General features: G+C 39.3%; 2 protein-coding genes across 2 annotated transcripts; one reads left to right on the forward strand and one right to left on the reverse strand.

Moving 5' to 3' along the window:
- Positions 1-1814: 1814 nt before the first annotated feature.
- COA7 (cytochrome c oxidase assembly factor 7) lies at positions 1815-3653 on the reverse strand. The gene is made up of 3 exons (XM_082766545.1): positions 3528-3653; positions 3316-3456; positions 1815-2428 (listed from the first exon to the last, which is right to left on the reverse strand). Exons 1-3 carry the CDS (start codon positions 3631-3633, stop codon positions 1977-1979), a joined length of 699 nt encoding a protein of 232 aa, XP_082622671.1. The 5' UTR covers positions 3634-3653; the 3' UTR covers positions 1815-1976.
- A 2138-nt stretch (positions 3654-5791) lies between these two features.
- On the forward strand, positions 5792-26532 carry LOC309881082 (protein zyg-11 homolog B). The gene is made up of 14 exons (XM_082766670.1): positions 5792-5897; positions 11318-11483; positions 13495-14249; positions 16460-16600; positions 17436-17612; positions 19067-19131; positions 19825-19924; positions 20013-20063; positions 20652-20813; positions 20919-20966; positions 21574-21771; positions 21861-21913; positions 22539-22636; positions 24761-26532. The coding sequence occupies exons 1-14, from the start codon at positions 5895-5897 to the stop codon at positions 24949-24951; spliced, it is 2208 nt and encodes a 735-aa protein (XP_082622796.1). The 5' UTR covers positions 5792-5894; the 3' UTR covers positions 24952-26532.
- The last annotated feature ends 412 nt before the right edge of the window (positions 26533-26944 follow it).

The following is a 26944-nucleotide window of genomic DNA, read 5'->3' on the forward strand; positions in this document are numbered from 1 at the left end:
AAGTTTCTGTGAGTTTTCAAGTGCTATAAAAAAAAAAAATCCCTTCAACATGCACTTGATATGTGGCTTTAATTATCTGCAATGTGTGTCACTTTTTTTCAGGACGTTCCCAGGTGCCTGCTCACTGTGCTGTCTGGAAGTTCCCAGGGGGATCACTGCCAGTTGTTAGTCCTCTTGGAAGAAAGCCTGTACCAGCGTGGCAGGTTCCTTTGGACGGAGGATATGAACAAGCCGTTTGGAGGCAGTGAGTATTATGAACTCCAAGGAAAGATCAGGGCTTAAAATTTCATCCCATACCCCAATGCCTTGAGCCACCTGTAATTGCTTACTCCTGTACACCCAACTCCAAACTACTTTTTTACTAGACTGCCACACTCTTACTGCACAAGTAACATTTACTTACACTTACCTTTCCCAAGTGTTCCTCTAGAACAACTCTGCTTTCTTGAGATGCTATAAAATGTTAACTGTCTTAACAGAAAAATTAATCTCACTTTTTTCACCACTAATTTTTTTGCAGGCTGCTGAAAACAGAACCACAGGCCTTAAACCTAAGGTATGCAAGAATGCTTGCCATATACTGCCATCTGTCGTTCCACTGTACCCCTGTGCCTCTGTAGATTTATTCAAGCAGTAAGCATACAGAGCATTCATGTTCTAAATCAGCAGTACCTTTACAGCAAAATGTACACATGTGTATCACAAGCTTTACATGTCTGCATACACACCAAAATTGTAAAAAATTGTGATTGCATGATTTGATTTACATATACTGCCCTACATATTTAGACTGCTGTGTCAGAAGGTGTAATTTTAATTATGGTTTGTATATACATAATCTATGTGATCATGGTTAATTGGAGTCCAGCACCTAACCAGTTGGCACCTTGTTTCCTGAATCTATCAGAAAAAAAAAAGTAGAACATAATGTTTCAAAAGCTGGCTGGAAACTAAAACAATTATTGTGTAATTGAGCAAGGAGGTTATCGCTGTGGAATGGAGAGCAATCCTAAAGCAGCCAGGCACACGTGGAAGTCAGATATACACTGACTAACTGGTTCACAAGATGCTGAAAACAACATTCAGGTTTTTAAAAACCAGGTGCATGTCTTATCTGAAAGGGAATCTCCTGCCTTGGATACTTACCTGTAATTCAGTATATCTAGGTCAATTCCTAGCTCTTTTACTTTTTTCTTCCACAGTCTGAAGCAGCTCTCTTAAACTCAGCCCCTTCAGCTCATCTGCCCAACAAAGTTAATTAATTTCCTTTCACTCCTGCTTCTCTCTTTCCTGCCCATTTCATTTGCAAGAGCTAAAGGCAGAGATGTCTTTATGTACACACTGCCATATAGGCTCATTTCTGTATTGGGCTTGCCATCATCTGGACATGACCAAAACGTTTCTGCCTTCAAACTAATCAGGAAAAGCTTCACACTCTAAGGACCTAAAGCAAAATTTACTCCAAACCTGGAATCACTGCAGACAGCAACAGGCACTGTCCAGGATCAACAGGAGGCATGGATGAGCCTCTCACAAAGCAAAAGACAGTATTTCTGTGTCCAAAACCTGCAAATTTAGCATGCTTTTAAAGTGAAAGCAGTTCAAGATCTGTGCTTGGTCCAGCCAGTGGTTAGCTCAGAAAATCTGTGAATTCCACAAGAGCCTCTGAAGGGCGTGAACCTTTACACAGCAACAATCAATTCAGCCTGAGCTGAGCACAGTTTTTTCTGTGCTCAGATTTTTTCTTCCTTAAAGAGGAGAGGGATCAAAACAATACACGTAAAAACATACGTATTTAAAAAAGCAGAAAGGCACAGAGTTGGTCACATTTATTGCATTCAGAAAAATATAAACTTATTTGCATATGCAAATACTTACAGGATATTTATTGAGTGAAAACCATATGCTCATATGATTTAAATAACACATTCACTTGCCATTTAAAACTGCATTCTTGGTAATTGCAACTGACAGTTTTACTCCCCAAATGTTAAAGAACTTGAAGCTTCTTTCTGTTCTTTATGCAACTGTTTTGCCCTGTTTTTCAAATCCTCTGCCTTGGCATCATTCTTCTCAATGCCATCTCCCAGTTTGTACATTCGGCTGGCATTGGCACAGGCCCATATGTGACCCAGTTCACATCCTTTCAGTGAGTACTTCAAAGCACGGTTCATGTCCTTTGGGACTCCAGGTGCTCCTTGGAGATATATTACACTGAGGTTGAAGCAGCTAGGAGCAAAATTGCCATCACAGGCCTTTGTGTAATAGTCTCTAGCAGCAACTGGGTCAGGTTTATCATCATCATTTACTCTCCCATCATGGGCCAACAGCCCAACGTTATGACAGGCATTTACTGACTTCTTCCCACCTTTCTCACATGACTTCAAAAAGGATTTGTAGGCAGCTTTCAAATCGGGGTCAAGACCGCCTGTCAACGAAGAAACCAAGATTACTTACTGTAAGGATAACTTGAAACAGATGAGAGCTCTCTACTTTGCAGCAGTGCTCTCTGCGAAAGACAACAGCACTCCCTTGAGATACAACAGTCAAAATTTAGGACTTCAGAATCACTATTGTCTCAGTTCCAAAGACTTTGCTAATTTTCAAGTTAGGAAACCCTCATCCAATTCTCAGTAATCAGAATATTTTGTGCAGACAAAACGCTTTCCACCAGCACATATATGAAGATTCACAAATAACTTACACTAGGCAAAAGTATTATTTTGCCAGTATACCTGTACAAGTGCTGAGATTGTTACTAGCTTCAAATATAGTACAAATATCATATTTCTCACTGGTACTGTTATTTAAAAGACAACCCAGTAGTTTAACTGCATGCAAGGACAATGCAATGTCAGGTGGATATGGGGCCTACTTATGTGCCTGTAAGCAGAGCTACCAGTTTTAAGTCTATTTCTGTCTTACTTTCTGTAAGAAATTACAGCCAGACATGTATATATCAAAATTTTTGGAACAGCGACATTCAGTGGTGGATATACTTACCACTTATAGGCATAATCGTAAAGAAATAATATATGGGGCAGCCTAAAATTCAGTAGGAAGCAGCTTAAGGTTTTCCCCCTTCCCTAGCTTTTATGGTATGGCTATAAAAGGGGCAGGGCGTGCAGGTGTGCAGCAGTTTGAGATTAAAAGAGAAAAATAAAAAGGATTAAAGCCGCGATTCGGGGATCGGGAGGGTCCTGGCGCGCCGAGCCCGCGGCGCCTGAGGGCGCTGAGGGGAGGCACAGGGGGCCCCGGCCGGGCCCGGAGAAGGGAAGGCGGCGAGGCCAGCGGCCGGCCCCCGGCTGTGCCCACCTTTGCCGATGGCCTGGTAGGCCCCCAGCTTGTAGCAGCTCTCGCCGTGCCCGTGAGCCTCGCAGTTGTCGCGCAGCACCCGCGCCGCCGCCTGGAAGTCCTTCTTCACGGCGTCCAGGTAGTCGGCGAGCCGCTGGCAGCCTGCAAGGCACCGCCGGTCAGCGGGCAGCCGCCGGGCCCCGCGGACCCGGGGTCGCCCTGGAGCCGCTTACCCTCCGGGTCCTTCTCCTTGAAGCACTGGTAGCTGTACTCGACGTGCAGGTTCGCCAGGTAGTCCCTCACCTCCTCCTCGTCCTCGAAATTGATGAGGCCGGCCATGCCGCCGCGCTGAAGAGGCCGCCCCCGGCACCTCCTCTTCCTCCTTCTCCTCCTCCTCTTCCTCCTCCTCCTTCTCCCTCTCCTCCCAGCACCGGTTCGCGCTGAGCCCTGTGAATCCAGCCTCAGCACGGGAGCCTTCTGCGGAGTCCCAAAATATAATAATACATCTGCAGTATTTTACCTGCCAAGGTTTGGGCCATTAGGATACGTATTGCTGAGGTTTTACCCACAGTCATCACATCTGTAACTCGAGATATTAGTGTGTGCATGAATACACGGCACAGCCAAGGAGACAGGGCTTTACTACCAACTCCATAACTTGCTGCTTGCATGTTTTGGTCTTGGATTTACGGCTGAATAATTTTTCAACTCAGTTTTAGGGCAGACGTGGTGCTGCTTTACCAGCAACTGTTCCTTTTTGTGGTACAAAAACTGACCTTGCGGATGCCTTCTGAAGGGATGGGAATCCTGCATCCCAGTATGTGTGAGCAGCAAGTGCTGGGGTTGTTGAAGGCACTAAGACTGGTAAGCAGATAACGAGACATGACCTAGTTCTCTAGCTATGGATGAATTTACAGTGCTAGACAGTGTGATATTAGGGTACTTGTACGAAATACGGCACAGTATCCAATTCCAGCGGTTTCCAGCACAAACAATCTTCCGAGAGTATAGCAGCACGTTAGAAATTATATGACAAGTTGCTTAGTTAAAATCATTTTCAAAGAACAGTTGCTTTGTCGCAAATGATTTTGATAGCATCACGCAGGCTTGTCAAGCTTTTAGGATAAATAAAACTCAGTTAAATCTTGTGTATAGTCTCCCATGTGAGGAAACCAGATTGTCTATTAACTGCTAGAGCTAATTGCTGGAACCATTGTGGGTCGGACTGCTGGCACCACCTGCTGGGCGTGCTGTCAAAATTCCCCTTGTAACTTCTATTCACATTATTGCTGTAGTATTTCCTTAAAACTTGTCAGGCTTTTCAGTGTTTGCATTGGGGTTATTACACATGGTCCACACGAAGCTTAAATCTCGTCTCCAAAGTGCATCAAGAAAAAGCATTGACGCGTCTCTGAGAATGCAAGTGAGAAAATACACATTTTTAGTCCATGCTGACTGCTACCTGAGAGGTCCTCTTATGTTCTGGAGATTCTCTTGGAAGATTAGCTGCTTTCTCTGAAAATCAGGCTTTGAAAAAATTCATTTTGCACGGGCTCAGTAGAAACTCTTGAGTTCAACTGGTTTAAATCCCTGAAGAGTCTGATCTCGCTGGGATTTTGTCTTTCCTTTTGTTTTCCCTTTTCCTTTTGTCCTTTCTACAGTTCCTATAATAAATTCAGATGGAATGACAAAAAGAAGGTAAAGATATACAGTGATACACAGGTTGAAGTGATTGAGTGAATTTGTCAAAATCCCAGTCTAAAGAATTGTGCCTGTAACTGACCTTTGCTGCGTAGTCCTTTAGCGGGTAAAGTTGCTTGATGTTTGCAAAATATTTTGTCATTTTTTAATGACAAATGTAAATTATTTTAGTAATTTCTCCTTAACGTTGATGTGTGTGGTGTTTTTCTGGTTTGCATACAAAGATAATGTACTAAAAATCAGTAATTCCTTAAAAGATTTAACAGTAAACTCTTTGTAAATTTCATTTTAACTGGACAGAGCAATTGTATCACTGTGTATTCTGAAACAAAAAATAACTGTGTTCACTGAGTGTAAATACAGTAGTTTGTTGGAAAAGAGGCCTTCATCGCTGTTACTGTATCTGAAAGCCAAAATTATTTTGTATAAAAGCTGATGGCAAAGCTCCTCTCCAACTCCGAAGCAGGAAGCAAACCCTTCTGTGCTGGAGCAGCTCAGCCACAGTACCCAAAGACACGATTTGGGGCAGGAAACATTTAATTGCAAGAGGCTGATCTCTGTGCAAAAGCATGGAGGTGAGGCTGAGCTCCAGCCTTGCTTTGTCCTCCGAAAACGAGCCCAGGGGAGGGTCAGGCAGGCCGGGCCAGCGCTTTTTGGCGAGTACCAGCCCCGGCCGCTGGCCCTGCCGTTCGCAGAGCCGGGCTGGGTGTCCTCTGCCCGCCGCGGCTGCTTTAAGGGAGGCGGGCCCGGAGCTGCATTCACTTCCAGGTCGGGGGGGGGAGCAAGTACCGGGAGGGGGGTGGAAAGGGAAGGAAAAAAAAAAAAAAAAAAAAAAAGAAGCAGCCGCAAGCTGCGGGACCCGGCTGGCTGGGCGCTCGCCTCCGGCACCCAGCGCCGCGATGGTGAGTGAGGGGCGCTGAGGGGAGGGCAGCGGGGCCGCCGTCTCTCTGTGGGGCAGGCGGGCTGCCCCGGGGTGCTGGCTGCCGGCGGCGGGGCGCTGAGGTGCCGGGATGGCCGGCGAGGGGCCGGGATGGCCGCCCGGCTCCCTCAGGCGGCCGCGGCCGTTGGCCGGAGCGGGGGCGAAGCCCCGGGCGCGAGCGGCTGCAGCCCCTGTCCCGCCCCGCCGCTGAGGGGCGCCGCCGGCAGCGGCCGTGACAGGGGGACCCGCGGCCGGCTCCAGGGGTCGGGCACGGCTCGGCCCGGCCCGGCCCGGCTCGGCCCGGCTTGGCCCGGTCCGGCTCTGCTGCAGGTGGCTGAGGGAGAAGGCAGCCCCTGTGTTACAGACAGGCCGTGCGTGGTGCTGCTCTCTGCTCAGGAGATGAGTGTGCATATTTGCTTCTGAGCCACCACCGGGAACCTCCTGGGCTGTCTGCTCTCGTAGACCAGTTAATAAAAACATAACTTAAGCCCCTAAGCAAGCTTTTGATGTGTATTTTTAAAGTAGGCACCCCCTGTGTCTGTTGTTGCGTTCAGAGGATTGCGAGCCTCGTTCTTTGGGAGCTGGGTGCCCACATTTAAACCTGTGGCAAAACTCTGATTCATGGCGACTCCACGCACCTTTGTCGTCGTGCCGGCATTGTGCATCACCTGCATACCTTTGTTCCTTCCCATGCCACACTCACAGGCAACGTTCATATCTTCTCGCACCTTTTGATCTGCGAGGCTAATAGGCAGGTTTTGCCTCCTCCTCCCAATATGCTTTTTTCCCCGCCAGCGTATTCTGGTAGCTGTTAGGTTCAAACTGAGGTGGTGTAGATACCTCTTAACATAAATAGCCCCACGAGATCTGCTAGTGCCTTGAAAATGGCATAACAGTTCCGTATTTTCGCTTGATGCTTCTCCTGATACCTTCTTTGGCTGCCTCGGGTTTCCTTGCGGTTAAGCGAACCCTTCAGGTTCTCTCCAGTCATTTCTAATTGATGAACTCATATCGGAAGTTCTTTATGTTAGTTTTCGAGTACATGTTCTTGTTATGTAGCTTTAATGTGGCACTATTTAATTTTAGATGCCTTGTGGCCTCTGCCAACTTTGTATCACTAGCAACTTTAATCAGTATGATCCCACTTGTGCCAGAGTAATTAATGAAAATAATAAATTTGAGTTTTGTGCATAATCATTCGGTGAGTCTGGCTAATAAATTGCCTAATTTTGTTTCATTCTGTTAATTTAAGTAGGATAATCCTAGAGCATTTTTTGAAGCATAAATCACTGAACCATCTGTTTATTTTTCACTGCCCTTATTAGTGCTCAGGAGAGTTCTGAGGAATGCTATTGAGCTGCTAGTATTTCTTGGTCGTTTTAAGCATGTTCCTTTTAAGAAAGTAAATCTTTAGGGCTAAAAACCAAGGCTCTGCTACCATTTATTGTCCTGCTAACATCTCGAGAGAAGTAATTGCTGCTATTTGAAAAGTCCCTTATCCTGTATGCCCAGCTCCTTCCTCGAGCTTTCAGGGAAGAAAAGCAGATGGGCCTGGCAGAGCATACAGTGACCTCTTGCACTTGAGTCTTGTCATACTGAGTCAGTAATTGGGTGCAAAAATTGGAGACTTAGAAATAGTTCTCCTGGAGCTGAAATTGTTGTCTGTCTTCCAAGGCTTTATATGGGTTTATTGAGGGAAAACTGATCAAAAGCTACCTGGGGGGCTGGGGAGAAGATTTGATTTTTAATGACTGAGACACAAAGCTAGAAAGAACTGGATCTTTCAGGCTGGAGTTGGTAGGATCATCACAATGCCTATAGTGAAAAAGGCCCACACAGCAGTGGGATTTAGTTTTCCTGCAAAGTTAGATTGCAATTACTGATGGAAAACATCAGTTAAATCTGTCTCTTTTTTGTTATCTTTGTATAAGCAGGTGATTGCATGGTGATGCTCTTCTGAAGGAACAGGATTTTGTTTGTATACTCACACTCAGTTAACTAATCTAGGCATAAAGTTGGGTTTAAGATTCTGTAATTTGTCCTAGGTACTTTAATATGTCCCTTTAAGGTCTTATTTTCTTTCTTAACTACGTTTTGAAATACAGAGGTAGATATAGTCTGGCAATAGTTAGTGTCAACACAATGAGTTTTTAAAAGAAAATATGGAGGACTGTGTTATTTGTGAGAACCTTTCCTCCTGCATTAGTGACGTACACTATAAGCTGAACTAGGTAATGCCATATTAAGGGTGGGATTGCATTTCAGTCTGCTAGTGTATTGGATTACTGCTAGATGCCAATGGCCATGTGCTTTACTCTCCTTCCTTCACCTCTTTGTTTGTTTGGTTGTTTGCCTTGGTTTGATTAAGCACTTACAAAGTTAACTTTTTTTTTTTTTGTATTTTAAAAGAAATTATAAAGAAATGAGCATTAAAAATCTCATCCCAAATTATTCCATTACAGATACTATTCCATAAGCTAGTTGACTTTAGATGTGTCGCATTAGCTAAAACATATATTAATAAAAGGAATGAAGGCACCCAGCCTTGTGTCATGTAACACATCATCCTGTCTTTTGGAGACTTGTCTGGTCACTGAAGTAGTTTGATGGAATGAAAGAAACTGTTATGTATATGGGAACATCAGATGGTGAAGATAGCCATGAAACCGTCAAATCTACGTAGTAGAAGTTCTACTGAAATGGTTCTGAATGATCTTTACCAAGTACAGCAATCCTGAGCTGTGGTTGACACACATTTACAGCATTCAACTGAAGTATTTGAAATCGAAATAACCAGAAAGTGAAATGAACTGAAAAACAACTGCCAGGTTTGTTTTCAAGCTGACATTCAAAAGCATAACTAAAGAATGGAAACACTGAAATCCTACCCCTGTAGGTGTTCAAATACAACCGCAGGCGTTTATTATGAGCTCTTTAACTGGGCAATATTCTCTAAAAGTAAGAAGTTAAAAAAAGGAGTGCCACTTGCTCATGGGAAGGTTTGCAGGTTGCATTCAAGCTATTCTAGTTCAGTAGCAGACAGCCTAGGAAATCACTTTTATGGTGCATGTCAAAGGACTTAATTAGGTGTAGGTAAAAATGTTTCTCCTGACTGTCCAGGTTACCTCTGGAGCCTTTGCTAGATGTGTTTGGTCAGTCTTTGTGCAACAAATTGAAGAAGTGTTATAAACATCTCCTGCAGCTGGCGGGAGGTTGATAGAAGTGGTGCTCTGCTGTTCTAAGTGTGACTGATCCCTGCTTGTGGATTTTGGCCCTTTATAGCTAGAGGGAAGTCCTTCATGGACTTTTAAAGTGATTATTTTGTTACAAAAATAAAAAAAAATTAAAAAAAACAATATCTCCAGGTTAGATTGGCTAGCTAGAGGTACAGGCTGAAAAAATAGCTTTCTGAGTCATATGCTAGCAGCCTATCTGCATGGCTAAAAATTCTCATCGGAGTTTGCTCACTGATATATGGAAGTGTTTTAGCTTTTCTGGCAGAAATTATGCAACAGTGCCAGAAGGAAAGAACAGAGCCTGTATTCTGGTTTTTGTCATGTTTAAGCATCAAATTAGAAGCATAAGAGCTAATGAGAGACAAGGCTGTCTTTGCTTAAGTGAGAATAATTCTCATTTGCTTTTGAATAAGGATTCTGATTTTTTGATTGAATCAGCAGCTGTCTTATAAGTTCTGGCCATGTGTAGTAATTTCAGCTTAGAAAAAATATTTTCTTTATTCCTTTAAAAAAATGTATTATTTTAAAATAACCATTTTTTTTCCTCTCTAGAAGCATTTCAGGCATTATTGCACATTGTAAAGAAACAAAAGATGTTAACAACTCCAAATTCTGTTCCTCCTCTTCATATCAGTTTGTGGTGGGAGGCAGCCAAAATTGCTGTTTTCTGGTAATGAGGCAGCCAAAATTGCTGTTTTCTGGTAATGAGAGCAAGTCACATCACAAAATAACTCCTGTTTCTTCAACAATAATATTCAATAATCAAGTTGAGCAGAAGTTAAGCACTTAGTGAAATCAAGTCAAAGGGGTGGAAGTTGCATGTCAAAAGCTGCAGCAAGTGCTTGTATTTGAATAATTTGGAGTTTTTAGTTCCCAAACCTGCACTTAAGTCTTCAGGAGCTATTAAACTGCAGTCTCTCTCTGTTGGCAGTTCATGATTCATTAAAGATAAGCTCCATTCCATCTGCACCCTAAATAGGTGCACCTTATTTTAGAAGATGCATTTCTGTCATTTTCTTTATATTTCTTCTACATAACCTTTTATCTATTCCTCTACTTTTGCTATGAGAATATTAGGCAAATGAAGCAACAGAAGAGAAGTTAAATGAACTAGCAGAGAAAGGTGAAATTATCCAGAATATTCAGTATAAAAGGCAAGCTACAATTCTTCCTACAGATGAGATGTGGCAAGAGTTGATGCTGTTATTTTCAAAATTATCTGGGGGAGTATGTACCAGTCACTCAGCCTTCTTTTGTGTAGCACTGTGGATGATTCACAGGGCTGCGACTCATTCTTTATGTTGATTAATCTGGGAGACTGAAAACAGTAAGCTATTATTAGGCGCTGAATAAATAACAATAAAAAACAACCAAAACCAACCAATAACAACAAAAAAAGTTGAGATTTTCATATATCAATATGCAATCTATCTCTGAAAGAAAATGTGAAGTTTATATTCTGCCTTGTCCCCATTGTACCCAATGTTCTCTATAGGTAATTTCTAGGTCCTTACCATTTTCCCCCTTTTTATGCTATCTTTTATCAGAAAGAATACCGCAATAATTGTTACTTCATTGCAGCACAAAATTTGGATCTTTTTGAGTTCTCTTTTTTTTTTGATTCGAAGCTTTAGCTGCACTTTTCAGTATCAGAAATTGCTCCTAACCATGCATGAGATTTATCTACATTTCTAATGTAATGATGTGGTAGACTTCTGAGGTGGGTAGGTTTAAATGGAAGATTAAAAGCAATTATATCAAGAAGTAACATTTGATTAAAGCAGTAGTTCTTTCAGTCTGTCTTGATCAATTAATTACCAGCAAATGTCAGAAATTCAAATTCTGTCTTCAGAAATTGGGAAAATACTTTTATTGCCCTGTGAACACAAGCAGGGATTAAGTACACTGGCTGTGGCTCTCAGGGTGACCGTGGGAGGAGGCTCCCCCCGAATTTGGTAAGCCTGTTATTGTGTGACCCAACTCACGAGTTTGCTGCGGCTCCAAGGGGAACATCTTGTGTATAATATTTGCCTGTTCAAATGTGAGTCAGACTAACAAAAAATAATGATTTGCCTAAAAATAACGTTGTAGAGGAACGGTGGAGACATAGACAGCAAAAACGATTTGACTAAATCGCCTTTGTTTCATTGTGTTTTGCGTACAACAGGAGGAAGCTTCTCCCTACTCTTTGCTTGACATCTGTTTGAATTTCCTTACTGCCAACCTAGAGAAGTTCTGTACAGAAAGGCAAGATGGAACGCTGTGCCTGCAGGAGCCAGGAATGTTTCCTCAAGAAGTGGCTGATCGATTGCTGCAGACAATGGCATTTCATGGTAAAACAATTATTTGTGGGTCATCGGTGGAAAATATTTTACTGGAATGTGGCACTGTAGCTAGGGTGTGTTTTCTAGTAGAGTCTGATGTTGGAACTATTTAAAATGTGTTTCTTAATCTCTGAATAGAGAACTTCTGGTATTTTGGTTTTGCCACAGGTTCAGCTGGATGTTGCATAGCCGTATAGACGGTTCTGAATCAAAAGTCCTTTGTCTTGTATTTATGATTTTAATTGAATGTTCTTTTAAGTTAACATTGTTGAACAGATACTTTTAGCACTTTTGTTGCAGTGGAATTATTTGCTAAAAGGCAGTCAGTTTCAGGACTAGCGTAAGAAGGTATGAAAAGCACTTTGTGGTGTTCTTAGGTGTTAGTACAGGCCTAGTATATTCTGTCATGCTTTTGAAGAGAGACCTGCCATCTTGTTTGCTTGCTTTTAAACACGACAAAGGAAAATGTTAAGCAATAAAAGCTGTTAACAAAAGCTTCTTGGCATGAAGACAGTGAACATATAGAATACCCTAGAGGAGAGGCAGGAGACCCATTTCTGCAGACTTTAGAGATGAGACGTGACACTGGAAAAATTGCTTTAAGCACACCAAGAGCCCTCTTCCGTAGGAGCAGATGTGGCTGGCTGCCTTTGTGCAGATACTGGTGTTGTAGTTTTCTCCAGTTGTTGCCAGCTGTGTGTAGCAGAAGAGACTGTCCTAAATAATAATAAATGGGGTGTGGTAAAGGTAGGTCAGCAGGAGAGCCTGACTTGATCCTTAATTACAAAGATTAGCAAAAATTACTAAGTAATTTAGTTATACTTGAACCAAATTATATTTATTTATTGCACTTTATTTTTTTCCTGAGTACAAATTGTCTCATATTATATGTTTGCTTTCTTTGCAAAAGATGCACGCTACCTAGTCTGCAAATCTTAATATTAATTTAACTTCATCACAGAGACAATTACTAGCTTCTGACTTAAATCTAGACAAACTGCAGTGGCAGTTATGCTTTTATTCAAATATATTGTGTTTTCAATTTCTTTACTATCTTCATTGTGCTTGAAGATGCAAGCCAGGGACATTGGCATTTTTAACTCTCTGGAGAGAAATTAGAAGGACATGTACTTCCTAATTCTTCTGTGTGTATGCTTGTGTACCCATACCCTTCTCATAGGGCTTTTTATAAATTAGTAGTCGCTCTGTTGGTAAGACACAAATAAGATATTTTGGTGTTTTGGATGTATTTCAGATAATCCTGTGCATGGAACTAAATTTTTCAGTTAGTGTTTTGTCAGTATGCAGCAGGAAAAGACTACTTACGCAGTCATCTTGCTACAGAGCAGAAGATGATTATCTCAAACAAGGCTATTGTATTTCCTTTTTTCATTGCTGTCTTTCTCTCCTTCCTACTCTTGTCCTCCTGTTTCTCCTCTTTGAAACACTTTCTAGGTTTCTTTCTCACATTTAGCTTGTTTCTGAGCAACACTCCTACCTTCTTCATGAAGGACATAAAATAACTTAATTAGCTTAGTATAGTGTATTGATCCTACTTATGAATTCAGTTGAATGCTACAGTATTCAATTGAGTTAAAGCAAGATGGAAGTGGATCATTAATTGCTGGCACTATGTTGAGGTTAACAGAACTGTGACCAGGGAAGAAAAACTTCAAGAAGATTTGAAATTCAGTTTTTAGCACGTTTCTAACCAGTTACAGTGAGAAAATCCAGCAAAATGGAAGTTGTAGCCTGAATGTTTTCAAGATTATTTTATTTTGTATGTTCTGTCTTCTGACCGTCAGTCCGTCTGAATTTAGCTGTCCTATTCTTTAACCTGAGATTATCCAAAAGTATAATCATGAAATGAAAGCTCAAAAAAAAAAATGAGCACCATAATGATCTGAGATATATCCTATTTTGCAATTTATCTCTGTTAACACTTCTTATTTGTTTCCCTTTGGGTTCTTAATAGTGGTGTACAGCACTAGAAGCAAACACTAATGCTGTTTTCCAACAGGGCTTCTGAATGATGGAACTGTGGGCATCTTCCGAGGCAACCAGATGCGTTTGAAACGAGCTTGTATACGCAAAGCCAAAATCTCTGCCGTGGCTTTCCGGAAAGCGTTCTGCCATCACAAGCTAGTAGAACTTGATGCTACTGGGGTAAACGCAGACATAACAATCACGGACATTATAAGCGGACTTGGCAGCAATAAATGGATCCAACAGAATCTTCAATGCCTTGTGCTGAACTCACTAACTCTTTCTTTGGAAGACCCATACGAGAGGTGCTTCAGTCAGCTGTCTGGGCTTCGTGCATTAAGTATTACCAATGTTCTGTTCTACAATGAGGACTTGGCAGATGTTGCATCACTCCCTAGGTTAGAAAGTCTGGATATATCCAACACCTCTGTTACTGACATAACAGCACTCCTCACCTGCAAAGACCGACTGAAATCTTTGACCATGCACCACCTGAAATGCTTGAAAATGACCACAACGCAGATTCTGGATGTTATAAGAGAACTAAAATATCTGAATCACCTTGATATTTCAGATGACAAACAGTTCACATCAGACATAGCACTTCGCTTACTGGAACAGAAAGATATCTTGCCTAACCTCGTGTCTCTGGACATTTCTGGAAGGAAGCATGTTACAGATAAGGCAGTAGAAGCATTTATCCAGCAACGGCCAACAATGCAGTTTGTAGGACTGCTAGCTACTGATGCCGGCTACTCAGAATTCCTAACAGGAGAAGGAAATCTAAAGGTTAAGTGGGAGAATTAATTTTGCTGAAAAATTAGAATGTTCAGGGAAAATAGACCTAATCATTTGTAATAAATACATGTAGGTGTTTCAGAAGGAGGCTGTAAGTTAGTATTTTAACCGTGAATTGTAATTAGTGACTTCATGTCAAATTCCTACTTAATTCTGGAACAGAAACTGCTAGACTTAAATAATTTATTGAGGGAAAAAAAAAAAGGCATCTATTTTCTGTGCTGTTTTGGTGATTTAAACTACCAGACCTAAGAGCTGAACTAGGTCTAGTCTGAAGTCATTTACTGAAGTAATGTTCTCGGGTTTCCAGCCCGGTGTCTAGTATAAGGCAGCAATATGTAAGAGGGAGAGTTACAATTTGCATAAACTTTGAGCAGTTCATGATTAACACAGCAGATACAATAAAACTTAATAACTGAGCTGCTGTTGTGTTCCATCATCTCTTCTATTTCCTGATTACAGTATTTCTGCCTACCTTGAAAGGTCTTTTGAAGGTCTTTAGAGGTCTTTTGAAGGTCATGAAAGGAAACTGCAGAGGGAATGAGGAAGAGTTTGCATAATGTGGCCATATGTCTCCTATGCAAGTTGATTTTTGCAATTCGATTAAAACAAAATAGAATGCCCTTGTCATATGCAAATGAAATAATACAGCAATGACAATTTTTTAATGATAATTTTTACTTGGAGCTTCTGACAATTGTTAATGGCCACTTCTCCTGAGTACCTGGTTGTCACAGCTGACAGCAGCATGTATGAATGTTGAAAGATTTGTTGGAGAAAGCAAGTTCCAACATGATCAGTGTATAGCATCAGGAAATGAAACCTCACAGTTGGTAGTAAATAGTTCAATATAATCCTTAGAAATAGATAGTAACTGTATAGAATGCGTGCTTCAGGTGACTGTGCTATGAAAAGGTACAGTCTTTTTCTTCTTTTTTACTTTGTGACCTGGAATTCGTTAGTGACTGTACGGAACTATTCAGCTGTCTAATCTTGATACTACTAAAGAATAATCAGGACATGGCCCTTGCGGAGTCAGTCGAAGTAAAATATTGTTATCTTTACAGCAGTCCTATAACATTTAGTTATAGGAAGTTCTTGAAAGATTAAACACTAGACAGACGTTGTAGTTGAAACCGTGAAGCTGAGTGGAATTCTTCATGCAGTGTATAACTGGCTGCAAAACGTGTCAGTAAATATGACTGCCCTGCTCTAGTTGGTAGGGAGCATAAACCAAAGTCCGAGATGGTATCACTTCTCTCAAGGCTGTAATATCTTCCTGGTCTAGCAAGTTATCAAAAATTTGGTTCCATACGATACAAGATGCATGAAAAGTGACACTTTCATCTGTGAACGTTTGCTTTCCCATACGTGACAAATTAGGTAGAGCAAGTTCTGTGTGCTTTCCCAAAAATGAAAACCAAAAAACAGTGTTTGCAGCAGTGATTCTAAAAGTAGTAGGACTGAGGAACAAGCCTACAGTTAGTTACACAACATGCAGATACAAAGTAGGTTGAATACAGTAAAATGGAAGATGCAGTAGGTTGGGAAAAATTTGCAGCTAGTTGCTGATTTAGTACTCTAAACTTAATCTTGTATTAGTCAACAGTCAGCAGCTTCTAATGCACTATTATAACATAAATTACTTTAGTGTTAGCAGACTTTAAATCCATGTTAAAACTTTATAAGAATGTTTTCTTTTGCAGTGCATATGAGTTAGTTCTTTAATACAGTGCTGGAAAGGTATTGCTACAGATCTATCTTGTAGCAATCCTGGTGTAGAAAATAAGTGGAAATATTTATTGGCAGAGCTAGAACCCTGAGCAAAAAATATCAGCCAAAATATATTTGTCAATGTGTTTGACAAAGCACTCAGTTTCATGTACTGCTTTTAGGCATTTGCTGTTTCATAAGCAATTTTTGTTAGTCACAAAGTCCAAGTTTTACTTAGTGGTTTTATATGGATGTGCTTATAATGGTGTCTGAAACCTAATTCTGTCTTATAAAGGGGATTCTTTACAAAGAATGTTTGAAGATCACGTAGTTCTGGATTAATTTGGGCAGATAATGTAATCATTTGCTTACTGAAGGCTTTGGCTGAAATATCAGCACTTTTGAAACTGCGGCTTTGCAATTTTGTGAACAAAGTTCTTAAAGTAAATGATGGTATCTTGAACTAAAGATTATTCCTCTGTTCATAGGTGTCAGGAGAAGCAAATGAGACTCAGATTTCTGAAGCACTGAAGCGTTACAGTGAACGGGCCTTCTTTGTGAGAGAAGCACTCTTTCATTTATTCAGCTTGACACATGTGATGGAAAAAACAAAGCCTGAAATTTTAAAGGTAAAATAATGTAGTCTTGATGAGAAGGTCTTGCATCCTTCCTTAAACTGATTGTAAGGAGGCCATTCCCAAAACCTTGTTAAAAAATCGTTTTAAACTTTTACACTTTCATTGTGATTTTTAACACTAAAATTTTAATGATGGATGAAAATTAATAATGATTTAATGATGGAGATGATGCCCTAGTAGCATTTTATGTTATCTAAGATTGATCTGCACTAATTTAGTGTCTAAATTTATTAGCATCTAAATTGTTTTTCTACAATTACCTGAAGGGAAGATGCGGTGAGGAGGGTGTCAGTCCCTTTTTTTTCAGGTGACAAGTGATAGGGCATGAGGAAACGCTCTCAAGTTGCATCAGGGGAGGTTTAGGCTGGGCATGAGGAAGACTTTCTTCACAGAGAGGGTGGTTAAACATTGGAACGGGCTGCCAAGGGAAGTGGTGGTAATACCCCCATCCCTGGATGTATTTAAGAGACATGTGGACGTGGCACTAGGGGACATGGTTTAGTGATTGGACTTGGTAGGTCAGATTGATGGTGATCTTGAAGGTCTTTTCCAACTTAGATGATTCTGCAACTCTATGATCTCCTCTGAGGGGCTGCTGCAGACAGTGCAAAAGGACTTGGAGAAATAGAAGTTGTCAGCTTTCAGTCACTGAGCAGAAGGAAATGTTCTTTCTGAAAATTAAAATCATACCAGATGAGGTTTTTGACTTAGGTAAAGAGGAGGCAGAAGTTAGTCATTGTCGTGGCCTGAAGCAACAGTGGATTGCTCTTGAGGTATGTGCACAAACGTGTATGTAAGTAATGTGAGTAAAACTCTTGCATTTCAGCTTGTGGTTATTGGAATGAGAAATCACCCCCTGAATTTACCTGTGCAGTTAGCAGCAAGTGCATGTGTCTTTAACCTAACCAAGCAAGACTTAGCAGCAGGCATGCCTGTGCGACTTCTGGCTGATGTCACTCACTTGCTCCTGAAGGCCATGGAACATTTCCCAAATCATCAACAGGTAAAAGATGAATTTTCCTTATTTTCTGTAGCTTTCTCTGTGTTGTGGATCTTAAGAGAGATTTCTCCACATCTCATGACCTCAAGAGCAGCTGTAAGCAAGTACTCATACAGCTACATTTGTGCAGGATTTAAGTAAATATTATTTCCTTTTGTGCTTCCTGCCCTATGGGACTGGATTTAGCAGAATCAATGTTACCATAATGTGGCTTCTTAAAAAGACTTTAATGAAATTAAACTTGCAAATGAAGTAGAAAATACTGTTGGGTGAGGTGGTTGCCATTAGAGGTGATCTTGCTGAGAAGAGTGAATTTTTCAGTGCATGTGGCAAAATGGAAACCAAGAGGTGGTGTTGGGTATCTGACAAAACTACGATTCTTACCCTAATGAAACCATTATCAGGCAAGATTAAGCAGAAATGCACAGTGATTATATTGTCCTATCTTAAAAACAAACATCTCTTTGGGCATGTGGATACAAATTATTTCCTTACAATTATTTAAAGGTTTTTGATGGAATCCTTTGTCTCTAGTTAATAAGCAAGGTTCTGAGTGATGTACAGTGTGGCTGGAGTTGTCTGAGAGTTTTATCGTTGATCAAGCTACTGTTAACAATAACATAGCATGCTATATTGCTAGCTTTAGGAAAAGGCTCATCTGTTTGGGCAGTGTTGAATGACATAGTGACACTTGCCCAAAAACAAAGTATTGAAAACATTAATTTTTAAGGTTAAATAATAGGAGGTAAATGAGCCTTCATTTGGTATCTTGCATGAGGTTTCCCTATATATCTACAGTTATAGCTACAGTTATATATATGTCCTACCAAATGTTCTGATCAGTGTCTAAAAGTATAATGGTTTTTGTTGTTGTTGTTGTTGTTTTTGTAGTGTTTTATTTATTTATTTTTTCCTACTTTCACATTCAACTTTAATGGGGTTTGAATATTTAGCTGGCCCTCCTTCTTCTCTATTTGAGATATAGGTCTGAAGAAAAATACAGCGTTTTCAGAACTGCTTAATTCATTTTGCTTGTGCATAAACTTATATTTAAGAGGAAAGAGATTTATTTAGGTGCAAAGTTATCAGTCTGCTGTCTGTGTTGGTATATTTGCCTGCCTTTTGATTTGTTATTGACCTAACTTGAAGGAGACATCTTTAGCAAGCCTGTACATGAGATATTAATCAACAGTAAGAAGATGGCTGTAAAGCTTTAAATCAAACTTCTTCCTTATTATTTGGTTAAAGATTAGAATCAAAGCCCAAACAGAGTTCTTTGGTATCTTCTCAGTGAGGAGGGTGTTTGCCCCATCGTGAAGGAATAATTTAACCCTAAAGTTCCTTTTTTCCTTTCTCAAACTGACTCATTTTGCTTATGGAAATATGCTTAATGATTCATAGCAAGAAGGTATTCTCAAACATGTCTCTCTGAAATCATTCTTTTTCATTTCTTATAGCTGCAAAAGAATTGCCTTCTTTCACTGTGCAGTGACAGAATACTTCAGGATGTTCCATTTAACAGGCAAGTTTTATGTCAGTTAAAATGAGCTGTAGCATTGCAGAATATATATATATATTTTTTTAATACTAAGGTATGTTTATGATTTTTTGGTCTTTGGAAAATTATGGCTGCTCTAGAGGCTTGATGATCACAGGGTTTGTTTCTGGTCTCAGTTTGCTCAGTTTAAATCTTTCTAACATGTTAATTCATGTGGCCTGTGGTATTTTGGGCTAGTAATCCATAATAGTTTTGATTGTAGGTCAGTAATAAAAAGTTCTGGTATGCAGGTATTTTTTGCTTCACCTGGATAGGTCTACCACTAATCATGTAAGAGAAGTCAGAATTTCTCTGGGGGACTATGGAATTGCTTTTTGCAGAGACTTTTCTACTTGGATGCTTTGCTAAAAGCTTTTGAAGTATGTTGGTCTGCTGTTTCAGAATATTGTGTCAAATTTTTCTTCCTTCTTTGGAAGCAATTCCCGTGCACTTCAATGTATAATTAGAAGTAAGATATCCTAAGCAAACAGCTTGAAGCTGACTGAGGTTCATGCAATACATGTAATTTCCTGATGTATTTCAACCTTTTTGATACAAGGCACACGTCTGGTTTCTTTGGTCTTGCATGCATTTATATCTGAAGTGTCTTCTGTGTACATCTTTCTTTTGGTAAGACTTACAAGACTTGGGAAAACAAAACTTATGTTTAACTTTCAGATTTGAAGCCGCCAAACTTGTTATGCAGTGGCTGTGTAATCATGAAGATCAAAACATGCAAAGGATGGCTGTAGCCATAATTTCCATTCTTGCTGCAAAGGTACAAAATTTAAAATTTGAAATGATCAGATAGTATTTCTAAAGTATATTTTAAAAAAAGTGTTGATGATGGTTTTATTCATTTATAGCTTTCAACAGAGCAAACAGCCCAACTTGGTGCAGAGCTCTTCATTGTTAGGGTAAGTCAAATACTTTCTTGACAGTAAAAATACCATCCTCTTGAGCTATGCATGCTGACAGTATTCCTAAAGATATAAAACAAAAATAAGTAGATAGAATTCTAAGAACACATTAACCTGTATTCATCTGCAAGTTCTTTGGAACAGAAAAGGCTAGAGAATTTGCTGGAGATGGTATCATGCGCAATGGTTATGAGACGTAATAGCATAGATGAAAAGCCAAACTGGGAAAACTTGATACAGTTGATATGAAGTAAGATAGCAATAAATTCTTGGCTTCAAATTAATTCTATAAGCCTAAAGATCCTTGAAAAGAATATTTGAAGTAAGTTGTTAGTGCTGTCAATGTCCATCAGTAATCGTACTACACATGCAATTATGGTGAAAACAGGAATTACTCAACCAGGCAATCATATTCAAAAGGGGGAAAAAAGGTTTAATAGCAATTCTATTTTCTATAGTTTGGGTCTTTTTTCTGCTTATAAACGCAGTTTGCATTACCCAAGTCTGCACAGAAACAAGCAGAGGAGCCAATATGTTTTTTGATATACAGTCATAACTAGGATTTCCTTTTGTTTGTTTTTCCAGCAACTTTTACAAATAGTTAAGCAGAAAACAAATCAGAATCTTGTAGATACTACCCTCAAGTTCACACTGAGTGCACTTTGGAACCTCACGGATGAATCTCCAACAACGTGTCGGCACTTCATTGAAAATCAAGGACTAGAACTATTCATGAGAGTCTTAGAGGTGAGTAGTACAGTTCCCTGTGGATTGTCAGCCAAGGTTTATAATTAAAATTGTTTCAGTAATAAGCATAAACAGTTACATACAGTTTCTTTCTTTTTTCCACAGTCTTTTCCATCAGAATCATCCATTCAACAGAAAGTTCTTGGACTTCTGGTAAGATAAACAAAAAGTCTGAAATCTGTATTGTTAAAATTTGATCCTTTTTTCCCCCCATGTTAACCTGAAAATTTGCCTAATGTTTTTACATTCATTTAATCTTGATATTGTTCATTACTCACAATTGACATTGTTTCAGACTTCTGTCAGTTCTTCAAAAACACTGATTGTATTGAAATTGATGGTTACAGTAATCAAAAAAGCTTTTATGAAAGGGCAGTGAGCAAGGCTTCAGATATGTCTAAATGCAAAAATTAATTGGAAATGAATGGAATTCAGCATTGTGCACCTGGTGAAGTTTACTGAAATTGGCTGTGTTTGAGAAATGTTAAAAATAGCTTTTAAATTAGTGTAATCTGAATGTTATTAGCCCAAAATTACTTATGAGAAAACATCTGTATTTTAAGGCAAATTTGTGCATTAAACTGGAAAAGTTTTAAAAACAGAAGTAACATCTTGGTATCTGACTGTGCCCTGAACATATGAAGATATCATCCTGGTGTTTATGTGTTTACTTACACTATGTAGTTCAAATTCATATGTTCATCTCCCTGATAATACTTTCTTTTTTTTTCCTTCCCCTCTCTGTTTCCCTCCCCTCCAGAACAATATAGCAGAAGTTAAAGAACTCCATTCTGAATTAATGTGGAAGGACTTTATAGACCACATCAGTAAATTATTGCACAGCGTGGAGGTGGAAGTCAGCTATTTTGCAGCAGGGATTATTGCTCATTTAATATCTCGAGGAGAGCAAGCCTGGACATTAAGTCGCAGCCAGAGGACCTCTCTCCTTGAACAACTGGTACTAAAATCACAGTGCAGTTTATCATGCTCTTCTATTTTTGTATGTTTGTATTTAACATTGACAGTTCTTTGTTCTGTACTGTGCAGCATTCTGCCATTTTGAACTGGCCGACCCCAGAGTGTGAGATGGTGGCTTACAGGTAACAATTGTCTTGATTTAGACTTTGGTAAATACAGTAGAACTGAACGAAATTTAAAACTTGTTCCTGAAGCAGAGTGAGCTGCTAGCCAGATGTGGTTTTGTCCAGCAGAAAAATGCCTATCAGCTCAAACATGCAAACATTACACAGCATGCTGGTTTTCCCTTTGTGACCAAAGAAGGATAGGGACTCTTGTGAAAGATCAATGTAATATTGTTCTGTCTGAATTTCTATTAAAGATGTTTGCATCCATGTCTAAAAGACTTAAATGCAAAGATTAACCGGTAAGATTGTATTGGCATGCACTGGGTTAGCACTGTCTGCCCTAGATAAAGGGACTTGAGGCCAAAAATTGCAATTAGATAATTACTGTCCATTTAATCATTATTTCCGCTGTTTAATCATCATTTCTGCTATCTATATTTTTGCTGGTTATTGTGTTAAACATCAAAAAGTAGTCACCTTTTGCATCTAAAACTTCAGTTTATCGAATGTCTGTCCCAGTTATATTTGTCAATGAATGAGTAGACAACGTGAGATCTATGAAGAAGTAGTATCTGGTAGCAAAGTGAGATGTTGATTGAGATGCTGCAATCTCTTTCTCTTTTTTTTTTTTTTTTAATAGGTCTTTTAATCCATTTTTTCCATTACTTGGCTGTTTCATGACACCTGGTGTCCAGTTATGGGCGGTGTGGGCCATGCAGCACGTCTGCAGCAAAAATCGTACGTATTAAGATAAAATTACCCTTAAAATTGTTATTTCCTAGTATATTAATCGCTAGCATGAAGTGGAAATAATAGGAATTCCTATGATCTTAATTCCTGATACTTTGGAGAAACTACACTGAGGCTTTTACTAAATGGGGCAGGAAAATAAAATTATAAAAGCTCTATAAATCAATTCTATTTAACAGAATTTTACTGTCAAATGTACAGTATTAATTCCAGAATGTAGACATGTTAAGATTAACTAAATTTGCAGCTTGCACAGGTATTTTTATTCAGAAATGTCATTATTAGTAATGGGCAACAAACTACTTCAAAATTAGAGAACAAGGATTACAGCAGGTAGCTATCTCTTACCATGAGAACAGAAGTTTTAGGTAATCCTAGTCCCTAATCGCCTTTTTGCAATAACTTGCTGTTACATGAAGGACTGTTTCTTAATCTGCTTTTTCCATCTGCAAAATGAGAACACCAGCATCTTCTTTTTAAAATGCTTTGGTAGTAGTACATAATGAAATGCACAAGCATTGGGGAAGGAAATAAGTCCCCTGAGCATACCTAAAGGGTGTAAGGCTGGACAAACCTTCCTGACTTTTTAATGACTTTAAAAAATATATAAATGTAGATTACACGAGTATGTATATTTTCATTAACTTCTACCATGTATAAAGCAGCTTTCCTATGCAGTATTAAAAATATTTTCTGTGCCAGTGTTTTAATCTTCCTGACAGCAGTATCTCTATGCTTGTTTATCCCTGTCCCATAAATCACTGTTTCTGCAGTGAAAATGCATCTATTCAGGACCAAGCAATAATAACATGGCATGATATATAACTGCACATAAAACATGGTTTTTTTCTGCTCTTCATAGAGCTCAAAACTGTAATGAGACATTGTTCTTAGGGTATTCTGTCCTGAGGCCCATAAGGACTTTTCCTATGTTGAAGTAGGACTGTTCTGACAAAGCTGTTTTAGTCATCAGACTTTGAATAACAATTTTTCATTATGACACCTTAATCCTGTCTTAATGAAATTAAAGCAAGCTTTCTTCCCCCCTTTGTGCCTCAGCTCTGTTAGCTTGGTACAGTCTTATTTGTTCTATTTATTTTTAGTGTTTATTTTGTGCTGCCCTAACCTCTGAGCTTTCAACATGCCACAGAGGTCTGTACTGACAGTGAGTAACTGCACTGTAGAATGCAAAGGCTGTGAATAACTGGATGACATATGCCTGATTTGAGATCAAAAAAATATAGCCCTGATATATTTATATATGTATATCCTGAAGTTTAGTTCTGATGGCAATTGGTGCCAGAAGATTCTGGAGAAAGTTGCAGAGAAACCAAATGCTTGTTAACAAATGTAATAATCTAAACTGAGGGAAAAAATATTTCATTCTGAAATATGAAGATTTATATTAGGAAAATTCTTAAGCTTGGCACCACGATGACATTTTGTCCTGGAATGGAGATGCATTTTATTTTGCTCTCCTCTTTTATGTGGGAATGAAAAGTAGTCTGGAATTAATGGCATTAGTTTTTTTTCTCCTTTCGCTGTTTCACACCTCAATGAGCTAACTTACATAAAATATTAGTAGTGCTGCAGCAAATGTGATCCCCAGTGAAAAGTTTAGTATCAGCATTTAAACAGGTCAGGTGTTGCATCACTTAGATGAACAGTGAAGGTAAGCACATCTGCTCTCATGCCCTGTGGACTGCATTACAGTCACTGTGACCTTTTTGTGACAGCTTCTGAAGCTTGTGTGTTATGTTACAGCTGTGGCTCTTTTTATAGCTGATCTCTGCATGTGATAACACTGCAATTGATGTAGACTTTTTAAAAGCAGTAACAAAAAAGGAAATAAAAGTGTAATTTTATCTTGAAAAGGCTTTCATAGCAACTTATCCTAGTTAAACTATTTTCTATACTAGTCAATGTAAGTAGCATTTGGCAAAATGTTTTCAAAGGGCCTGTTTCTTATTCACTTTACAAGACTTCAGGAAGTGTCTGAAATGCTGCCTGTCTCATAAGAGATGAAAGTGGATTTGAATCAGTGTTTACAATATCTGCTACTTCTACCCTAGATACATTTTTTTGGATTACCTTTTTTTTATCTTATTACAGCTACCAGGTACTGCAGCATGTTAATTGAAGAAGGTGGCTTACAGCACTTATACAACATCAAGGAAAACGTCCAGACTGATCCACATGTCCAGAGGATTGCTATTGCCATCCTAGATAGTTTGGAAAAGCACATTATGCGTCACGGGAGACCACCTCCATGTAGAAAACAGCAACAAAATAAACCCAATTGAAAGCTGCAGGTATAAGAGTGTAAAGTATTGTCTCTGTAATAATCCTTTCTGATGTGTGTGTAGTTGGAGTAACTTGTAATATAGTGGTCACCATTAAAGTGATTTGCCGATAATTGTGGTACCCAGAACCATGTATGGTAACCTTTGGTGAATGTCAACTTTAATGGCAACCGCATATGCAACTTGTAAAGGGTCACTGCTTGAGCTGGTCATACCTGTAGGATTACTGCTGGCTACAAAGAGATGGGACTCAAACAGATCAATAGATCAATGTGCACATCTGGAGGAATAAAAATAAAAAAAAAAAAAAAAAAAGGACTTATAGGAATATCTTGTATTGCGACTTCTGGGACAGAAAGCTACTTCATCCCTATGATTGCTGTTTATAAAACTGGTTACCAGTTCGGTGTTTGAATAGAGCTGTGTGTGGTTGTGATATTCAACACTTTTACAGATTACAAAAGTACCTGCATGCAAGTTACAAATGAGACTTGTAATTAAGGCGACCAAAATGTCCACCGTCTCATAATCCTTCTAAACACAAGTGGGGACTTCAGCTTCCTTTTCCTTTTGCCTGCAAGCTGTGTTCTTTTGTTTTCCTTGCTGCTAGAACAATGCCTTTTTTGCAGTTGAGCTCTCCTGAGTCCTTTGTGCTCTCAGTAAAGCTGAGATCAGAACTGCATCAGGGAAAGTGGAAACTCACTAAAATAAAGCAATAGAAACAAGTTTGATAGGAACCACAATTCTAAAAGAATGAGCTAAGCTTGAGATTTTAAACTTGATAACATGAAGGGGATTTTGCTGTTGTTTGACTACTTTTGGTTGTGTGTGGGTTCTTTCTTTTCTTTTTGGAAGACTGGTAGAGAGAGAGAAGGCTTGTAAGAGCAAAGTACTGGCCTGCCCTCATCACGACGGGAATCGCGTGTTGAAATAGGAGGCCCAGGATATTTGGTCACCTTATTTATAAGAGACTAATGATTGCTCTGTTGTTTTCTGTAAATATTCTGTCAGTATTGTGCAGTGAATAATATTTCCAAGTCATCACAGTGCAAAATATTGCCTAATGTTCTATGTAAACCCTGTGTCAATTGCATTGTTCTGTGAAGTGTGAAATTTTACATAAAGATGCTAATTGTAACAACTTACTTCTTCCTTGGTTACCTGTGGGTTTCAAATGATGTGTTGAATGAAATGTATTGCACAGCATATGGATGCCTGATAAAATACAAGTGATGGAAGCAAACTGCATGTTGGTTCAAATTCACTTTTATTTCAAGCATTGTTTCTATTTATCTGGTTACAGTCCACATTTCCATGAGAACTGACTGACATTCTTAGACTCTGCTGTAAATATATTGGTGATTCAGTTTAAAGAGAAAACTTATGTTTGGTAGCTTACTAGGAGGGATGGCTTCTTCAGGATGACCATATTTTACTATTTTTAACTCCTTCCCTTCCTCTCCCTCCCCAATTCTCATTCTGCAAATAAAAATATCACCTCTAATCTTCAGTAATCCAGTTATTGTGTTTTTCAGCAATTTCAAAATGGACTGATCCAGTAACTTTACCAGTATCATGTTGTGTAACTGCTGTTTGTGTGAAGGTATGATTTGGCTAGCATAATTTTCCTGTGTGTACCTGGTTATGTTAGTGTTTCCTTGATTCAGAAAGAAATGAAATTGATTGTAGCTTTGAATTGTGAAGGTGGTTTAAAACATGGAAAAAAATGGTCTGCAAGCTTTTATCCACCACCCTTCTGAGGTCTCTGCTATGGGGCTTCTGCCGTGACAATTCCATTGTATGAAATGGCCCAGGCAGCCTGTCAGCACTGGTGTTAATGGAATGCGTATAAATCAGTTGGTACCACGAGAATTTAAAAAGAACATAACAGTGTTGGGAAGAAGAGCTGTCGTTTCCTAATAACAGGAGAACTTGGTGAAGCATCTTAACTAAAACGCTACTGCAATGTGCTGCACAAAATGAATGGGATGCT

The sequence above is a fragment of the Aythya marila genome (genome assembly GCF_965140915.1).
Source record: "Aythya marila genome assembly, chromosome: 8".
Taxonomy (NCBI): Eukaryota; Metazoa; Chordata; class Aves; order Anseriformes; family Anatidae; genus Aythya; species Aythya marila.

Coding starts and splice junctions, on each gene's coding strand:
- COA7 (XM_082766545.1), bottom strand. CDS start 3,633: ATGGCCGGCCTCATCAATTTCGAGGACGAGGAGGAGGTGAGGGACTAC. Junction 3,457..3,527: donor CAAGGAGAAGGACCCGGAGG/GTAAGCGGCTCC, acceptor GGTGCCTTGCAG/GCTGCCAGCGGCTCGCCGAC. Junction 2,429..3,315: donor CTACCAGGCCATCGGCAAAG/GTGGGCACAGCC, acceptor CTTCGTTGACAG/GCGGTCTTGACCCCGATTTG.
- LOC309881082 (XM_082766670.1), top strand. Junction 16,601..17,435: donor CAAAGCCTGAAATTTTAAAG/GTAAAATAATGT, acceptor CTTGCATTTCAG/CTTGTGGTTATTGGAATGAG. Junction 21,772..21,860: donor CCTCTCTCCTTGAACAACTG/GTACTAAAATCA, acceptor TGTACTGTGCAG/CATTCTGCCATTTTGAACTG.